The sequence below is a fragment of the Zychaea mexicana genome (assembly GCF_025766255.1).
Source record: "Zychaea mexicana strain RSA 1403 chromosome Unknown BDB00scaffold_14, whole genome shotgun sequence".
NCBI classification, from domain to species: Eukaryota; Fungi; Mucoromycota; class Mucoromycetes; order Mucorales; family Lichtheimiaceae; genus Zychaea; species Zychaea mexicana.
Window position 1 is genome coordinate 278996 of NW_026516677.1, and position 17438 is coordinate 296433.

General features: G+C 42.7%; 7 protein-coding genes across 7 annotated transcripts; 2 read left to right on the forward strand and 5 right to left on the reverse strand.

The window, feature by feature from the left end:
• Positions 1-833: 833 nt before the first annotated feature.
• Positions 834-3359, reverse strand: BDB00DRAFT_119578 (threonine aspartase 1-like protein). Its single transcript, XM_053116135.1, has 10 exons — positions 3126-3359; positions 2989-3037; positions 2844-2925; positions 2172-2651; positions 2003-2078; positions 1649-1894; positions 1509-1546; positions 1372-1410; positions 996-1271; positions 834-945 (listed from the first exon to the last, which is right to left on the reverse strand). The coding sequence occupies exons 1-9, from the start codon at positions 3157-3159 to the stop codon at positions 1209-1211; spliced, it is 1107 nt and encodes a 368-aa protein (XP_052982715.1). The 5' UTR covers positions 3160-3359; the 3' UTR covers positions 834-945; positions 996-1208.
• A 123-nt stretch (positions 3360-3482) lies between these two features.
• On the reverse strand, positions 3483-5123 carry BDB00DRAFT_808915 (uncharacterized protein). Its single transcript, XM_053122445.1, has one exon. The coding sequence runs from the start codon at positions 5016-5018 to the stop codon at positions 3792-3794; it is 1227 nt and encodes a 408-aa protein (XP_052982716.1). The 5' UTR covers positions 5019-5123; the 3' UTR covers positions 3483-3791.
• An 834-nt stretch (positions 5124-5957) lies between these two features.
• On the reverse strand, positions 5958-8208 carry BDB00DRAFT_808916 (kinase-like domain-containing protein). The gene is made up of 8 exons (XM_053122446.1): positions 7931-8208; positions 7724-7826; positions 7520-7624; positions 7286-7427; positions 6874-7188; positions 6735-6795; positions 6495-6653; positions 5958-6397 (listed from the first exon to the last, which is right to left on the reverse strand). The coding sequence occupies exons 1-8, from the start codon at positions 8053-8055 to the stop codon at positions 6250-6252; spliced, it is 1158 nt and encodes a 385-aa protein (XP_052982717.1). The 5' UTR covers positions 8056-8208; the 3' UTR covers positions 5958-6249.
• Positions 8209-8665: 457 nt separating this feature from the next.
• BDB00DRAFT_119644 (epoxide hydrolase) lies at positions 8666-10081 on the forward strand. The gene is made up of 8 exons (XM_053116136.1): positions 8666-8743; positions 8816-8903; positions 8990-9020; positions 9103-9217; positions 9322-9438; positions 9496-9622; positions 9756-9883; positions 9959-10081. Exons 1-8 carry the CDS (start codon positions 8713-8715, stop codon positions 10048-10050), a joined length of 729 nt encoding a protein of 242 aa, XP_052982718.1. The 5' UTR covers positions 8666-8712; the 3' UTR covers positions 10051-10081.
• A 31-nt stretch (positions 10082-10112) lies between these two features.
• On the reverse strand, positions 10113-11132 carry BDB00DRAFT_758214 (uncharacterized protein; the record flags this gene model as incomplete). Its single annotated transcript, XM_053119040.1, has 5 exons — positions 10113-10270; positions 10350-10469; positions 10534-10576; positions 10643-10815; positions 11012-11132. The coding sequence occupies 5 exons, from the start codon at positions 11130-11132 to the stop codon at positions 10113-10115; spliced, it is 615 nt and encodes a 204-aa protein (XP_052982719.1).
• Positions 11133-12168: 1036 nt separating this feature from the next.
• BDB00DRAFT_808930 (phosphatidylinositol-glycan biosynthesis class S protein) lies at positions 12169-14493 on the forward strand. The gene is made up of 9 exons (XM_053122447.1): positions 12169-12338; positions 12444-12612; positions 12729-12887; positions 12949-13052; positions 13149-13269; positions 13330-13515; positions 13579-13665; positions 13761-13954; positions 14023-14493. The coding sequence occupies exons 1-9, from the start codon at positions 12204-12206 to the stop codon at positions 14476-14478; spliced, it is 1611 nt and encodes a 536-aa protein (XP_052982720.1). The 5' UTR covers positions 12169-12203; the 3' UTR covers positions 14479-14493.
• Positions 14494-14613: 120 nt separating this feature from the next.
• Positions 14614-17057, reverse strand: BDB00DRAFT_119737 (mitochondrial carrier domain-containing protein). The gene is made up of 3 exons (XM_053116137.1): positions 15765-17057; positions 15542-15676; positions 14614-15471 (listed from the first exon to the last, which is right to left on the reverse strand). Exons 1-3 carry the CDS (start codon positions 16962-16964, stop codon positions 14749-14751), a joined length of 2058 nt encoding a protein of 685 aa, XP_052982721.1. The 5' UTR covers positions 16965-17057; the 3' UTR covers positions 14614-14748.
• Positions 17058-17438: the final 381 nt, after the last annotated feature.

A 17438-nucleotide genomic window follows, 5' to 3' on the forward strand; every position in this document is an offset into this window, starting at 1 on the left:
TTGGGGTGAGAGGAGAATCAAAAGAAGCTAACGTACTGTAGAAAAAGGTGAGAGAGAAAGGAGGGGGTGAATGGAAAGAGGCCCGAGCAACCTAAGAAGAAGGGAAAAAAGGGCATCACGTACGAAACGAGGCAAGATCGACATGAATTCCTTTTTGCGCTTTGACCTCTCTCCACCTTGCTCGTATGTGCTTTATAACACATATAAGCTTTTTGACATTTGCAGATCAATTCCTAATGCGAAAGGTTTTACAATAATCATCATCATTGCCATTGCTGCACTATAAATAAGGTCCCTGCATTTGCAGTAGTAGCTTTGTCATTGTTAAGACAAAAAATCCGGGAACTGGGTCATCACCTCACGGGGCTGACAGAGCGCAAATGAGGACAGCAAACATGAAATCCTCAACATGGACAATATAACCTACCTTTTATGATATACTAGTTTTGCTTAGCGTTGCTCCTTCCCACCAACAACAACCAGAAAAGCAGAGTATATTAGTTATAATTGCTAATTATGTATTTTCACCTCCACCTTTGATTGCCATTAAAGCTTATTGTCGTGCCTTTCATCATCTTAAACTGCTAAAAAAAGGATATGCGATTGTTAACCACCCAGACTTTTTTTTTCTTTCGGGCCTGCCCGAGATTCTTTTTTAAGCATCGACATCATGAAAGAATTGGAGTATATGAGAATAATACTCACTAACGAGCCCCCACTTCTTCAATCATCGTCACCATCTCAACAACTCTTCGTTTTTGGTTTTCCTTAATCACAGCAATAATAACGTTACGTTTACCTTGCAATGTATATTTGCAGAAGGTGGTATATGGATCTGAAAATGTTTACTTCCGTTGTGCGCGTATGTGGTGAAATATAATGTTGTGATAGTATTGTATAGCCATTCAACAGAAGCACAGGTACATAAACACAAAAAAACGGGTTCTGTCCTTCTTAACAAAGTGCCTGGGCCTTGTTTTTGTTTCCTACAGTACCTTAACACGGGGTAATACTTGGCGTTTACTAGATTGTGGACAAATATGGTGCTCAACATGATACAAGCAAAAGAAAATTCATATGTGTAACTTTTACATTTGAAAAGAGGTGTAGAGGGGCCGTACAAACATATAATCAACTGGATACTTTTTGTTCTTTCGCTACGATGAGAATTGTGCATAATAAATACCAATCAATGAGACTAACTATGTTTATCGTACAAGCCAACCAGAACATCGCATTTTTTCGTGTGCTGCTTTGCGTGAAACAAATGTCTTTTGTAAAAAATGTCACACATGAGTTTGTCGGCTTGTTAAGCTAGAACATATGTAGAAGAAGAAAACTAGACAGAGATAGAGGGAATTTCGCGCTTACTTTAGGTTTTTGGCAAGTGTCTGACATGCATCCGATACCCTGACGTGGAAAGGAAGACCGATGTTAGGGAAGCACATGCTTTTTTACAACTTACAGAATACACCGTTTTACGCCACAAAGACAGATTAATAAGTTACCATACTATCTGTAACATGTGCATAACAAAATTCGACATCTAGTACATATTATAATGTAATTTCAATAAGTATGTTCTTCATGATACACACAAAAAGTCAGAGAGTAGACCAGTTTGTTTTTATGGTGGGAGATACTTTACGATGGTTGCTTTTGTTTTTGGTAGCATCGTCTCTACCACTGCCAACGCTGTTGTTATCTTGTGACGATCTCACTGCCCGCAATATGATCATACCAACAGATTTTTCATGATACATTTGTAGATATGGCGATTCTATGAAATTTTCACGTAGCACACTAGCCATAGTGGAAGGTATATCGTCCTCTTTCACAAGTTGTTCGGCACAACGTGTTGTTATTTTTGTTCGCATAATTTGTTCGCCCGTTCCTGAAGAAATGATCGCATGAGAGTAATTTAGTTTATACTAAATCTGTAATGAGAAGCCCAAGCTCAATAAGAAATACTGCCTTTGATGCTGCTTATATATCAAGGTACCTGATGTGCTACATGCTATGGCTGGATCACGATCAGTGGCATTTTGCGCCCAGCATCCGCATCCATGCATGGCAGCCTTTATTAGAGCAGCAATAAAAATTAGTTAAATAGAATCTTATTTTTGTCGTTAACATGTATGTGGGTGCTAATAGTGATTGTCCAAACTTGCCTCGCCAACTCTACCGGGATATTTCAGTGATATGCCACCACTACTGACACCTGCAGCCACGTTTCCACATGTATCGATAGCGATGGCGCCCACAGTATCATCCATTTTTTCTCGATCTTCTTTGTCGTCATCGACACCATCATCGACATTGCTGTTATGTAGTAATCGTATATGTTTGCCAAAGGTATGCAGGGCATTTTGTGAAAGCAATGCATCATCTTCAACTAACGTCAACCCTTGTTCGTCTGCCCATGCTTTCGCACCTGGACCAACAAGCAGCATAGGTGGGATCCGACCTAGGGGTAACAGTGTTGTTTGCTCGGCCATCTTTTGCGCTGCCATGATAGGATTCTTAATCCCGCTCACTGCACCGACGGCGCCAAAGCTACCGTTACGTCCATCCATGATACTTGCATCACACTCAACAGTGCAATTTAGAGTAAGATTCGAGCCATAGCCTGCATTGGTGATAGGGTCATTCTAGTTTGCACAAAGGAAAAACAATTTGTTTTCTTATATTACATTTTACTGTTCTTTTCACAGTGTAATTTCATTTCCCTCATTCCTTCCTGACCTTAATCACATATACATAGTATTGATGTGATGACGTATGGCATAGTTTTATTATTACTATCATTAATAATCTTTACAACCAAACAGAATAAGAACTACCTCCAGGATCGCAATCGCATTTGATACAACTTCCAAAGAACTTTTGCCTTGCTTCAATTGTCTTATTGCTTCTTCGCATGCTCTGGATCGATCAATCAATAACAACACCGATTAACTCCTCAATAAAAAATCTCGCTGATTTTACCTCGCACAAGCCGATCGATATTTTGATTCTTTTGAACGCGATAAATGACCTGCGCGCATGTAATTATTTGTTGCATAAGTGGACCTTTAGGGTAAATTGTGCTGTTATTATTTTCAATCCCCACACGCAAGACGAACCTGCTCCTACGTGAACTGCAATGAATACGGTCATAACGAAATAACGCGACAAAAAGAGAGGCTAAAAGCGTTGTATGTTGAAATAAAAATCTCAGACTCGTTCTCTCTGCCTCTAAAAATCAAAGTATTGTCAATTATAAAATTAGCAGCACTTTTAAGCAGTGATATATAGCCAGGTGTACAAGACGTTACTATGGGAACGTTGTGGTGGCAACAACAATGATGCTGATGATGATGCCATCAAAAGGGATCATGTGGTACACATAAAACAGAAAGCTGCAGAAACTTTCCTTTCGGAATCAATTCCGCGCCCGTTCTGGGTAACACACAGGCACAGCTGATCTTTGCATATAGTTTGTTGGTATGAAGCAATAATAACAAAAAAGAATATTTATTATTTCACAAGAAAAGGATGGTGCTTTTAAGGTATGCTAAACAAGTAAGATGTATAGAATCTATCTACAAACAAAAGAGAACAAACGGTCAAGATGGAGTTCGAGTACGAGTACGGATGGGTGCGGTGGGTGGAGGTAGTGAGTTGGTATAAGGGGTAGTAAGAACAGTAATGGTAGAAGTAGTAGTAAAGTAATAGTAAGAGGAGCTATAATCTCGTCTTTTAAGCCTACGTTTCTTTTTCTCTAGACACACACACACACATTTTTCTATCTACCATCCCGTAACATCCTTGTGGTGGTCTTCTAGATATCTGAACAACGATCCGGGCGTCTTTTTCCACTGATTATGCCAATGATATGCAAACACTTGAGACAGCCGCTCCTTTGGAAACTCGACCTCTTCAAACGCGTTAGGCATTGAGTTGCTCGGCTTGCATTCCATGGAATCCGCAAAGCACCAAGGGATGATTGACCAAGGTCTTATTCCGTTATACAACAACCGCCTATACACTCGATAATACATGTAGCCTCCCCAGTCAATCGTGCCTGGTCTTGGTAAAGGTCCATTTGCCATTTCGGACAGCATTTCGCAGAGGTACGGACTCTGCTGTTTGAAGTGCATAAATGCGCCATTGAACGGGAACAAGTTGGGCTGGAAACAATCCCAGTGGGACAACCATTCATGTTCAAACAGAGGCGACATGTCGCGGATCAATAAAGCATCCATATCAAACCACATTCCACCAAACCGATATATCACTAGCAAGCGGATAAGGTCGCCATCGAGGTACCCATGTTCGTCATTAAAGTCGAGATGAGGTGAGCTTTCCATTGGCGTCCCTTTGGATAGTTCCTTGGGATTGTATATCAAAGTCTGTAACCGGTCTCCGACACGGGCCTTAACATCTTGGATAATAGGTGATGTGGACAAGTCGCCGTTGGACCACAAGTACAGAACAGTGCTGTTTGCGTTTTGCGTGGCAAAGAACGAACGGATCACTGCAAGTTGTTTGGGTCCCACAGGTGCCAGATCGGCTCGCCAATAGGCATGGTAAACAACCTTTTTCCCATCAACATTCTGTTGTTGTTGCTTTTCTTCCGATAGGGGTTGGATAGTCGCTGCATAGTCGTAGCAATCGTAACCGTCGAGCAATGCCACGCCAGGCGAAATGTCGTACACATACTCGGCTGGACCGCCTTTGTATGGGCTATCGTCTGGAATCGAGTCAAAACAACCATGGAGTGGTGTGGCATAGGCATCATCGGCATGTGTGATCCAGTTGCGCAAATACACTCGAATGTTGAGTTGCAGATTGAAAAAGACGAAAAAAGTAATTACGCCAGAGGCTGCCAAAATAATTGCCCATTTAATAATGGCCGAAGGTCGCCACAGTTTGTGGCGTACGAATGTGGGCGTTGTGCCGTGCAATCGTGTGTATTGTTGTTGCTGGTTTTGTGAAGATATGGGTATGCGTAGTAAATCTCGTAATCTTTGCATTTCTTGTGGGATGAAGGTCAGAAAAGGGGGCTATGCGTGAGTGTTGAGTGTGTGTGGGGGGAGGGGGGGAAGAGAGAGAGAGTGTGTGTGTGTGTGTGAGGAAAGAAAGAGTGAATAAGTACCCAAGCCAAGATTGTGGGTCCTTGTGTTTCTGTGTCGATCTCGCAACTTCGTCACTAGAGCCGAAATGGTTAGAGACAAGCAGTTGTCGGACTTCTCACACGGAAGAGAGCACAGAGATGTGGTTTCACACGGCTTTTTCGCTCAGCACCGTCGTCACTGCGCAGATGTGTGTGTGTTTGTGTGTGGATGAGCTGGTTACTATCAACAGCATTGTGTGCATGTCTTTTTGTTGGGTCTGCGTTGCTGGGGCCACTTGAAATGTTTATTTTGTTGACATGGAAAATCGTAGCTCTTTCCAATTGGACAATGCTATTGCTATGCGTGATGACACGTGTGCGTGGTGTTTGCATGATAACAATCCTCAGAGTGTGATTGTCAGTGACGGCATAGCTGGTGACAATGGCTAAAAGAAAGCATAACGGTGACGGGCTTCGAAAACATTATCTTTGCTCGTATATCTGCTATGATTCATTTTGGAAAGGAAAACGAGAACCAACACGAACGTCCAGAACGTCAAAACAGAAAGGTAAGATTACGAGGGGCAATCATGAAATAGGTGACTATGGACAGAATTGCTCTGGAGACGACAATATGTTACACAAGTGGAAATGCAAGACCATCATCGCGTAGCACTTACTTTACGTTGATTAGGTCCCACTTTTCTTTGAGATGCTTAATATACGCAATATTTGTACACACGTGTAATCAAGGATAGTATGTATAGCACCAGCAGTAAAGGGATAATCAATCATGGCATAATCCTTTAGTCTAAAATCTACAAGGCCAAAAAAAACTAGATTGACATGATAATAGCTCTGTTCTTTCCCTGCATGCTGATCGATGATCGCATCATTCTAAATAGTCTGCTTGACAGCGTGAAGCTTAATCGTGCCTGTCATCGTATACATACGCACGCATATAAGTTACCCTCGGTAAGCATTGATTTGTTTGAACAGTATTATGCATTTTTTGTTTCATTACATGATTGAAGGAAAGAAAAGAGGAGTAGAGAAGAAGGCGGGGTATAAAGCAGAAAAGAGATGTACATGATTTTAAACAACTATAAAACAGAGCACGGAAAAACTACTATTAGTATCTTGACTCTCAATTATCCATGCCGTGCTTTCTTTGCCATTCGAGACGAATGATCATCCCTTGCCATTGCTTGAGGAACAGCGGCTTTGTTCGATTTAATATCATTATCATCTTGTGTAATTCGTCGATGAGGATACTCGGTGCCTTGTTGTGCTAAAACGCTAATATGATAGATAGATTATCACAGAAATGGCGTTAGCTTAATGTTCAACCTTTTCCCCCCTTAATTTCCATGCTGACAAGACACATTAACCTTACTTCATCACAGGTCTAGGCTCTTCTTGAAAATACGGATGATTTAATGCCTTCTCAGCTGTAATTCGTTTTGCAGGATCATATTCTAGTAACGATGCAAGTAAATTGAAACCGGCTTCACTCTTTGGTAAGCCATGTAGGTGTTTGAGGTTGTTTTGACACCTTATTTATACGCGACAAAGAAAAAGAGTTAATATGAGGATATAACAATTCTCTAGTGCAGTACCAGAAAAAAACACTTACATAGGGAATGAGCTGAGGTATGAGTAATCTGGCAATTGATCTATAGTTGGCCATCGTTCCTCTAATGACAAAAAGAAATATATGAGCTTCTTTCCTTTTATTCCCTATCCCACTCGATAAAACTGCGATATAATTTTACTTGTAGGCGTTCCGAGCACTTCAAATATCTTTGTGAGCTGACTTCGTTGGAATGGCACGTTTTTTTTGCTGTCCATCTTGGCCTCTTCTCCCTTGAATATCGGTTTGAGTGCAAGTAACTCCCCAAAGATACAGCCCACAGCCCACATATCCACTGCCTTTGTATAATGCCGTGATCCAAATAATAGTTCGGGGGCTCTGTACCAGATCGTCACCACAACCTTGTCACCGTTAAATAATGGTTGTAATGGCCGGTTAAATAAACGTGCCAAACCAAGATCTCCTGTTTTGACCACTCCTTCACTTGTCAGGAGCACTGTTAATTTGTTTGAGAAGCATTAGAAACGCAAACCATTTCTTGTGGGATAATGACCATCTCTCAACAACACTCGTGAGTGATATACAGTACTTACCATTTGCAGGCTTTAGATCTCGATGAAGCACCCAGTTTGCATGGAGATATGCAACACTGTTGATAAGCTGCCACAGCAACGATTTGACAATGACTTCTGGCATTGATTTTCTCTCGGTGTGTAGATGATAATGGATGATTTGCTAATAACATGAGATGGAGGGGGTTGTTCAAGTCAAACCGCATTGACCCTGTTGAGAAGCAATATCACGAGCACTTTTGCAGATATACTTACTAAAAAGTCATGCTCAGCGAATTCGAATACCATAAAGATTGCTTTATCCTCAAGTAATACTTCTTCCAGACCGACAATGTTAATGTGTTTGAGCTCTCTGCATAGCTATAGAGTTCACAAAAACAACCGCGTATATACTTCAGTATAATCAAGACAACAGCGGCTTTACAAGAGAGGAGAAAACGCGAGAATAAACAAACTTACAGCTATTTCTCTACAAGCTGATTGCGAAATGCCCACATAGTGATGAGTATCGCCTTCACGATCGGGTTTGAATTTCTTAATGGCAAATTCGCGTGGATCCTCCCTTATATATTATATATACAAGATTAGTTGAGTTATGCTTTCGCTGTTGTCGCCTTAACTCTCTCGATCACAATTGTTTATTCCAAACAAAGCAAAAAGCCTTACTTATTTCGAAATCTAGCCTTGTAAACTCTGCCATAGGTGCCAGAGCTAATGAAGCCAATAATTTCATACTTGTCTAAAACTCGTGGTCGACAGGCATCACGACGTAGTTTGTAATCGGCCATCATTTTGTTGTCGTAATATGCGTTTGTAATGGTTTAAAATGGGATTATGTGTATACAACTCTTATACGTTCATTCAGATAATGTAGAGTGAAGTGTTGGGGGGTTTTTTTGGCAGTGATTCGAAGAGATTGCCTTTTCTAGAAAAAACCAATGTTGAGTTATAAAAAAGATGCCTCCAAATGCAAATCAATCCAGGCACACACTCTCTATGATACACACACGCATTCAGAGTTCTGCTGGAACTACATAATATCAGCAACAAAGTTCATACTGGAACTTCTATGACAGGCCATGAGCTTTTCTCTTTTCATATAAGACAGATATTGCTTTACTCGGGATCTTCTTTTCCCATTTCCTATATGCTACTAAAGGTGTTTTTTTGACACTTGAGCTTTAGTTGTTGTATGTCGACATGGTAATGTGTTACTACAAGAAGATATCTACGTAGAATGGTATGCATATGCTGGAAAGTGGTGGCCTTTTATTCTAACAGTGAGAGAGTGATTAAATAAAAGACAGAGATTATAGAAGAGGCTTTCAAAAACCGCTCCAATTACCGACTTTGCTTTGTCAGGCATATTAGGCTTTGTCACCAAAAAATGCAGTGTGAGACAATCGCTGCAGCGGGTCTCTCTTCTCTTCTTCTTCTCCTGAATCACTATGACTTTCAAGGCCGTGATCTTCGATATTGGTGAGAGTTCAAAGAACTTGAGGTCTAAGGACAGAACACATAGAGAAAATAGTGCTCAAAACTTTAAGAAAGGTGGTGTGTGCGTAGGCTCGCCTATGGCTGGAATCCATAGATACGAAAAAGAACACGGATTACCAAGAAACTACATCAACGTTGCAATGTAAGTTTTATTTCTCTCTGTTTGCATGCCTATAGTATATACCATTATACTATCGTTGGATAAAGTATGCCAACCATCACTTCCAGTGTCAAGCAAGGTGAAGACGGTGCTTTCCAGGTAATAGATGCTTACACATAGAAATTCATCGTTATTCTCATGGATATAAGCTCCTCTACTGACTGATGACTATTGTAAATAGAAATTAGAGCGCGGTGAGATTCGACTCAATGATTTCTACAAACAATTCGGCGAGCAGCTCTCGGATCCTCGTCATAAGCAAAACTACAAGGAATACCTCCAAAAGTCAGGCAGACGTTAGTATCGGTCGACGCATTTTTTTCTTTGTCGATGATGGATGGCTGAATTTTGTTTTTATCATATATCCGAAATCCTCGCTTTGTTTGTTTGGTCCTTCTAGCCGTTCCTGAAAATATACCCAATGTTTCTGTTGACGGAAAGGCGCTGTGGACGACCATGATGGATGAGACCAATAACGTCGATGTCAAGGTGTTCCATGCCATTAACAAACTCAAAGGTAGGCGTATGGGGAAAGAGAGAGCCCCAAAACGCATATACTTACATACGTGTCTAGAAAGCGGTCAGTTCAAGGTGGCTGCCTTGACCAACAACAGCGAGACTGCAGCTGATCAGAACAAGACCTCGGATTCTTTGCGAGAAACGTTTGATTACTTTGTCGAGTCAAAGGTGGTTGGTCTGCGGTAAGCTTTATGTCAATTGAAGTCGATGGTGACTGAAACAACTGCATGGCGAACCATTTTTTGTACGGTTGTGTCTCGTTTCCTTGTCTTAAACAGTGTTGTTAATTGTTCTTTTTTTTATCGTGTCAACTAGGAAACCGGATCCCAACTTCTTTTTGCATGCTTGCAAAATCATTGGTGTTGAACCTCACGAAGCCATCTTTCTCGATGACATTGGCATGAACCTTCGTTCTGCCAAAAAGTTGGGCATGGAAACCATTCGTAAGTTTAAAGTTCTGGTTTTGAATGGCAAGGGTGAAAAAGACAGAGGGTGTATGTAATAACTGTTTTTTAAAGAGGTTCAAATGGGTCGCTCCGAAGAAGCCATCAAAAAGTTGGAGGGTCTCGTGAATTTGGATTTACATACGGGTGTTCCCAGCAAACTGTAAAAGTACATTACTCTATTACTATGAGATGATAAATAAAGTGCAAGAAAGGCTAGGAGATTCTTCTAGGTCACGTCGCGTCCACTGACTCCATCGCTGGATTTTATCCAGTCCAAACCATAACGACCAGTTGGTGCCTCATATTTCTTCAATGCGTCTAAAAGTTCTTCAATCGTGTTGCAAAGGACAAAAATGCGTGCATTGTTGCTGTGGATGAATTTTTCTAAAAGGAAACAAAAAGCAACGTCAGTCGGTCCGCTATCGATGATTGCATGAATCGTTAACAGCAGTAGCAAACTCACCTTGAACAGCATGCTCGATCCATTTTACAAACAAGTCATAGAATCCATTGGTGTTTAACAACAAGATGGGCTTGGAATGGATGTTTAGTTGCGACCATGTAATCATTTCGAGCATTTCCTCTAATAATTATCAGTTTTAGCGCGCTTCTGTTTCATCCATTCGCTTCAGATGTTTGATACTCACCAGCAGTGCCGAAGCCCCCAGGAAGGACTACAAATGCATCACTCTAAAGACGAATTAGAGCAAGTCTGATGAACAATCGTTAGAAAGCCATTATAGTCATAAAACTTACAAGGTCACCCATCGTCTTTTTGCGGGTATGCATATCAGCAACAACGATCGTTTCACTGGCAATCTGCTTGCTTCCATGACGAAAAAGCGGCTCGGGAACGATACCCTTCACATTACCACCGTTGTCGATCACTCCTCGAGCAACAGCACCCATTACACCGACAGATCCACCTCCTGCAAATTACCATGCCATATCCATATAATTAGTATTAGTAGCTTGCTCAGGAAAGCAATACAAAAAGCAGCTCAATCTGTTTACCATAAACAAGTGTGTATTTGTTTTCTGCAAATGCCTTGCCAAGTTCTATATTATCATACTGTGAGTTCAAGAAACGCAAACGAACAGAAAATGATTGAATCTGCGAATTACTTGATGCTTGTTCAACGTATTCGGGATTACCGCCCGGGCCAGATCCGCAAAACACACAAACGCTATCAATTTCTTTGGTTCGAGCAACAGGCTTGTCTAATGCAGGTAATGTCGAATTCATTGCAAAGCGTTCTAGAAAAATGGAAACTGCTGCACTTTCGTCGGAGCCCCCCACAGGTGGCAGTAATCGACTTTTTGACGCAATATTGAGTCATGCTGATAAACTCAGGATCTGGTTGTTGCTCAGCTTTCTGAAACAATCCCGTCAATTGATGCTTATGTTATGCATTGCATAGGTGATTCTCTTTTTGCTCGAAAGTACATTACCTGCCTACAATGCTCGATATGCTGGGTAAACCACAGTAGTAGCTCGCTGTTAACTAACTCATCCTCCCACAGAGTATATATCGACACGTAAACTCGATATCGTAAAAGTTATAGTACTGTACCGCAGTTAACTACTTGGCAGGAGTATACTAGATATACTATAGATAGCTTAAGGAAGAGGCAAGAAGGTTTGCGCATACACATATCATCAGTTTCCCTTTCGTTCAAAACCTCCCGTCTTCTGGTGCAATTAAAACGGCGGGATATCTCGCTTTCCCTTGTTCCAAATGTTTCGCAGCGTAGGACATAATACGCTTTTACTGAAAATGCATGGCAGGCTTTATTTGTCTCTCTCTCTCACGCATTGGTGATACGACGTAAAGATTTCATTTTTCACATGCCATTGGAAACTCTTCGGTTCAAAGTCGAATCTGGTGCCGAGCAGCAAACTCAAGCATCAAACTGCAGTAGCTTCTGCCGCCCTGAATGATGATGCCTGAGAACGTGATTTAATTGTACGGGACCGAACTTGTAATCGCCTTCCGTAGGAATACCAACCGTTACAGAATTACCTTGTTCAGTTGATACATTCTCGTAAGCCATGTTGCTGGCAAATGCTTTAAATTGCTTCTGATATATGCATAGCGCCTGCAAATACAACATCTGCTACCGGCACTGCCTTTTCATGATCTTTAGCAACTGTAACATAGCAGCCCACACTTTTAAGCTTACATCATGCGCTGCTTTTATTTTTTTCAAAAATTCATTGGCCGACGGACCGAGACTAACCAATTAATCGCAAACCGCATTGTCCAATTACTTTTATTACAGCCAAATTAAAATAAAACGACAGCAAGCCAGTTTTATGAGCAACACGCGTCTGGTGGTGGCATCATTCTGGGCCTTTTTTCTAATTGGTCTACCATTTTGGTGGAAGACAACAGAGGTTTACAGAGCTAATCTTCCATTCGCTGATATTGAGTCCTGGAGGACAGGTCAAGTACGCGAATAATAAAAAAGCTGATTCTATATATCAATACGATTTCTGGATGACAAGCAAACAAATTCTAATTGACATTTGATTCTCATGTACATCTTTATTTAGAGCTGCAGTTTTGTGTTTCCTACGACATTTATACTTCATATACCCCATTCCTTACAATACAACGACAAAGCAAACAAAGCCTTACAGCGTCGATTATCAACAGAATTCAACAAACAATCGTCATGTGCAGAATTCCCTGTTGAGGTACGATATCAGTCGTGGCATAAAGGTAGATATCATCAGCACCTACACGATCCATACTTTGTACCGGCAATTAGATAAAGAAGTATATACGAAGAAGAATACATATATTGACCGTAGAATCGTATATATTTCCTGGAACAGAAGAAAATGAGGTGACAAGACAGGACCGAGACGCGCCTGTTGGACATTATCATATCTTTATTGACCAACCCATGAGCTCCACAAAACAATCCATCCCTTACAATATTACTGTTGGCAATGCACGTACCAGTGTGATTGAAATGGAAGATATGTCAGTTGGTAAAGTATATATTTTGCTTTTAATTTGATAGGGGTGTTCTAAATGTAGGAAATTATATAGGCAACGTAGAAAAGGCTGTATATACATTGACAAAGATGGTATTTGGAGACGAGTATCAAACGTTGGATCGGATTGCTTGTCGGGCAGATCAAACTCGGGACAGAGTGAGTAAACATTATCATAAAAGAGAACCTATATGGTAAAAAGTAGAAATAGACGTATATGCTCTTATGTATTTATCAACGCTGTACAATGTAAAGAATGATATGAGTAGCATGCGTGCCCTAAAGTATTCGCCTCGATACCAAGTAACGTTCAGCATGATGAATAACGATCCAACACGGTTAATTGTGGACTGGGATATTCAAGAAGCAGTAAAAGGTAAATGATGATCTTTTCGTAAATCGGCTATGGATACCTTGTATTAACAATATCCGCCAGGTTACGTGTATCCATTGCTTCGGGAGCTTTCAATGGTTTCCAACTTCACGGTTGACTCCCAAGTACAGAACTACGCGTCCCTATCCATGAAACCGCAGTTCCGGGAACGTGATGGCAAAGCAGGCTACTATTATCTAAATCCTGAAAACCTTCCACATTTCATTAATTCAGCGGATTGGAATCTAGGTAAGTATATGTGAACAGAGGTTATATGAATTATTGTTAAGCTAAAAATTCGAAAATTTGTAGCATCCACTATCTCATCACATGCGACGATCAACTTTATCTTGTATGTACCGTCTCCTGACGAACGTTTATGGATCCATGACAAACAAGGTTGGTTCCGTGTGGTTATCATTATTCGTCCGTTTATCGTATTACTTTTATCAAGCTGCAATTCCTCTAAAACTTATGGTTTGGTTCTGCTGCAGGACAACCGTTGCCAGGTAATGCATTTTCGATCCCTGGTTGGGGTGGGGTAGTTATCAAGAATCCGCCACCGCCACACACCCTTGGAGAAGATCACCATTATGTGATGGATAAGAAACGACTGCAACCTGTGATGCGGATATTTGTCTCACAGCTACGAACGCTGTTGGGCATCCAGGACTTTAGTTCTGCCACAGTAAGTGTTAATTTAACTTTTTTGGTGGATGTGCGTGGAGCAACTAACTTACTAACGTATATTCGTAGACGCAAGAATTCAATGTTACATTTATGCCCTCGCCACATACGGGCATTACATTGTTGGAGAAAGATACAGTGATCCGCCGACGGACTGTGGAAAACATTGTGAATGCCGCGTCGACATTGAGTTCGTTAGCACAGCTCGTATCCGAGATCCCCAACATGGTAGTACTGGATCATATCGCACTGCAGGTACAGCAGTCGCTGCATGCACTTGACCTTGGCTGTCATGCGCTGCAGACAGGTGGCTATGATGCAGCCTTGCAGCATTCGATCCATGCGATTGAATTGGCAGAAGAGGCCTTCTTTAACCCAACCATGGTGTCGATGCTCTATTTCCCGGACGAACACAAGTACGCCATATACATGCCGTTGTTTGTGCCCATTGCTGTGCCGTTGCTGATGGCAGTGATCAAGGGATTGAAAGGATTCAAAAAGACTGAAAAAGCAAAGACTGAATAAAATAGAAGTGTTGTGTGTAAAATCTATTATTGATGTTGTTGTTTTCGCGAGAGATCTGACAAGCTTTGAATTTAAAAAAAAACGCATACATGCACGGTTGAGTGTTAGAGAGGGAGATCCAGGAGAGAGAGAGAGAGGAAATAGTTACAACATAGCAAAGGAAGAAGGAGAAGAGAAACGAGACCCAAAATGAGGAGAAAAGAGAGGATGAAAGTGTTAAAGAGAATAGAGAAAAAAGAATGAACAGGTATATCTAATATATATTGTAATCTACGCCTTGCTTGCAGGTTGTTGTTGTTGTTGTTGTTGCTGTTGCTGTTGAGGAGCCTTGTACACACCAAATCTATAGTCGAGGTCTAAGAGCATCTTGAGTGCGTTTCTTGATCGAAGAGGTCCAAAGCCCTTCTCCTGGTCGGGCACCGGTCCGCTGCTGCTGCTGCTGCTAGCTGTGGTGGTTGTAGTGGAGGCATGGCTACCGGGTAGAGGGAATGCCTGATGCAAGATTTCATATACAGTCAATGTGACACCAAACTGGGGTGATGATCGGAAGATTCTGGCTGGGCCACCCTTGAAGAAAGCCTTGAAGCCTTCTTCCTTGAAGATTTTGCTAGCAGCATCCGCAATACCCGTGTACGTTGTCTGACCCGACCGTGCTTCGACCTGCAAACGCGTCTTGATGACATCGGCGGGTGTGGTGAAGTAGGCGGCAGGCATACCGGCGATAGCACCGGCCATCAGTAGTTCGGAAATGGTCAGTTTGTGGTTGGGGCCCTCGTGGAACATGTCGCGCTTCAGGTGAGCATAGGCAGGGAAATAGATGGCGGAAAAGGGGACGTCACGAAGCAAACATGCACTGGCGCCCTTGTACAGACCCACAATGCCCAGGTGCTTGACGATCCAGATGGCAGAGCGGCGAGGGACACCGCTGTTCTTGGCTTGTTCGCCTTGTATCTGGAGACGGATCTTGACGATTTCAAGTGGATTGGTAAAGACCTAAAGAGAACCAGCATCATCAGCTGACCCAGTTCTTGTTGGCTGCGAGTATCACCCCTGTATACGTTACCACTTGAGAACCACCAGCAGCACCACCAGCAATCATTTCGTGATAGAACTTGATTTCACCCGTTTCCTTGTTCGTCAGTTTGTTGCGCACAAAGTCATTGACCGTGAGCTTGATGGCTTTTTCGGGAGCGACACCCTACACGCATACAATCAGCTTACTAGTTAGTCTACCACATAGTCATCGCTTCTTTCATGAACCGCCAACAACAAGACAGGGCACTTACCACAAGCTGCGGACCCAAACCACGATACAAGCCGGCAAAGCCTTCGTTCTTGATGACTTTTTTGAAACAATCGAAGCTGTTCTTGTAGAGCAACTCACCGACGACCTTGGACCGCTGGTTCTGCATGCGGGTCTTGACAAGATCGATGGGGTAGACAGCAGTGGCACCGACAGCACCGGCAATTGAGCCCAAGACGAACGCATAGGCGTTCTCCATGATTTCAAACATGAGACTCGACTTCTTTTTAGAGGAGGCACCAGCGACAGCGACCGGAACAGCAGGCTCGGGTTCCGGATGCGTCCAGCGGGGATCCAAGATTTTCCCGAAATCTTCAAGACCCAATGTGCCTGAGGCACCATCCACACCCGCAAAATGGAAAATCACGTCAGCCTCCATGGGGGTGAAGACGGTGTAGCGCGAAGCCTGGGCGGCATGGTTCAAAAAGTCAGCCTTTGTGATTTTCTTGGTGGGGCTTTCGTCGATAGCGCGCTTGATGACGGCCTCAACCATATCAATGTTGCGGATGACGTTGTGGAACGCCACGACGTTGGAAAAGGTAATCTTGTTGCCGCTTCCCGCATACAGGTTGCAGAGTGTGGGGAGATGGTCAATGACATGGTCCGACAGCTTGTGCTTGGCGATGTCCAGAATGATGCGCTGGAACTGCTCTGGCTCAATGTATCCGGACTGCTGCGTGTCGTAGTGCTTGAACTCTTGACGCAGCCGTTCTCCCTGCAAGCCCTTGAGCAACTGGGAAAACTCCTCGTAGCTCAGTTCATGATGCCCCTCCTTTTTTCCAATATACAACTTGAGCCAGTCGCAGTCGAAATCGAACGCCACCGCATCCTTGGGCATGTTGCTCGAAAGCCCGTCCTTGAACTGATCAAACGTAATCTTGCCCGTGCCATCCACGTCAAACAGTCGGAACGCAATCTCGTACTCGGCATCGGGCTTGGACAGGAGATTCTCAAAGATGACGAAATCCTGGAACGAGACCAGGCCCTTGTTGGACTTGTCTGCAACCTTGTACAGCAAGCCATACTGCTCCCTCTGGATCTTTTTAAAGTCTTCGCCCGGTGCAATGGCGGCGAGAAAGTCGTCCTGTGTCATGTAACGTTCGTTGTCCTTTTCGACCGAGGCATGTTTGTAAAAGAGTTGGCGGTAGTGTTCCGACAAGGCGGGTGCTTCTTTGGTTGCCATGGCGTAGTTGTATTTTCTATGGCACGCGCTTTCGTTCGAGGGAAAGGGTGAGGAGAGGAGAAAGAAAGAAAAAAGTGGAGAAAGAAAAAGAAGAAAAAAGAGAAGCCAGGTGGGGAAACAGAAGTGGAGGTTTGTTGTCGCGTAAAAGATGGGCGGAAGTGTGTCGGAGACCGAGAGAACTGTCCAATGGTCGAGTTCCGCAACCTCGGGTGTTCATCAACTTTATCTTTGCCTTTATTTTTTATCCTCTCCTCGCTGAAAAACAGCCGATTGCTACGAGACAAGAAGAAGGGCTGGTTAGAGTGTGGATATGAGGAGAAAGGGCTCTGTTCAGGGGTGGGGGTAGAAAAAGAAGAGATAAAAAAGTTTAGAATCCAACAGCAACAATGCGAGCTGTTGTTGAGACGCCATCTAGAAGAAGAAGAAGAAGAAGAAGAAGAGGAAGACAAGGAAGAAGAGGCAGGAACAAGGGCA

Coding starts and splice junctions, on each gene's coding strand:
- BDB00DRAFT_808915 (XM_053122445.1), bottom strand. CDS start 5,018: ATGCAAAGATTACGAGATTTACTACGCATACCCATATCTTCACAAAAC.
- BDB00DRAFT_808930 (XM_053122447.1), top strand. CDS start 12,204: ATGAGCAACACGCGTCTGGTGGTGGCATCATTCTGGGCCTTTTTTCTA. Junction 12,888..12,948: donor AATGGAAGATATGTCAGTTG/GTAAAGTATATA, acceptor GAAATTATATAG/GCAACGTAGAAAAGGCTGTA. Junction 13,516..13,578: donor TTCAGCGGATTGGAATCTAG/GTAAGTATATGT, acceptor GAAAATTTGTAG/CATCCACTATCTCATCACAT.
- BDB00DRAFT_808916 (XM_053122446.1), bottom strand. CDS start 8,055: ATGATGGCCGATTACAAACTACGTCGTGATGCCTGTCGACCACGAGTT. Junction 7,428..7,519: donor TCGCTGAGCATGACTTTTTA/GTAAGTATATCT, acceptor TCATGTTATTAG/CAAATCATCCATTATCATCT. Junction 6,398..6,494: donor GAGCCTAGACCTGTGATGAA/GTAAGGTTAATG, acceptor CTATCATATTAG/CGTTTTAGCACAACAAGGCA.
- BDB00DRAFT_119737 (XM_053116137.1), bottom strand. CDS start 16,964: ATGGCAACCAAAGAAGCACCCGCCTTGTCGGAACACTACCGCCAACTC. Junction 15,677..15,764: donor GTTTGGGTCCGCAGCTTGTG/GTAAGTGCCCTG, acceptor GTATGCGTGTAG/GGTGTCGCTCCCGAAAAAGC. Junction 15,472..15,541: donor CTGCTGGTGGTTCTCAAGTG/GTAACGTATACA, acceptor GGTTCTCTTTAG/GTCTTTACCAATCCACTTGA.
- BDB00DRAFT_119578 (XM_053116135.1), bottom strand. CDS start 3,159: ATGACCGTATTCATTGCAGTTCACGTAGGAGCAG. Junction 3,038..3,125: donor TGCAGTTCACGTAGGAGCAG/GTTCGTCTTGCG, acceptor ACATGCGCGCAG/GTCATTTATCGCGTTCAAAA. Junction 2,926..2,988: donor TATCGATCGGCTTGTGCGAG/GTAAAATCAGCG, acceptor TGATCGATCCAG/AGCATGCGAAGAAGCAATAA.
- BDB00DRAFT_119644 (XM_053116136.1), top strand. CDS start 8,713: ATGACTTTCAAGGCCGTGATCTTCGATATTG. Junction 8,904..8,989: donor AACTACATCAACGTTGCAAT/GTAAGTTTTATT, acceptor CATCACTTCCAG/TGTCAAGCAAGGTGAAGACG. Junction 9,218..9,321: donor CCTCCAAAAGTCAGGCAGAC/GTTAGTATCGGT, acceptor TGGTCCTTCTAG/CCGTTCCTGAAAATATACCC.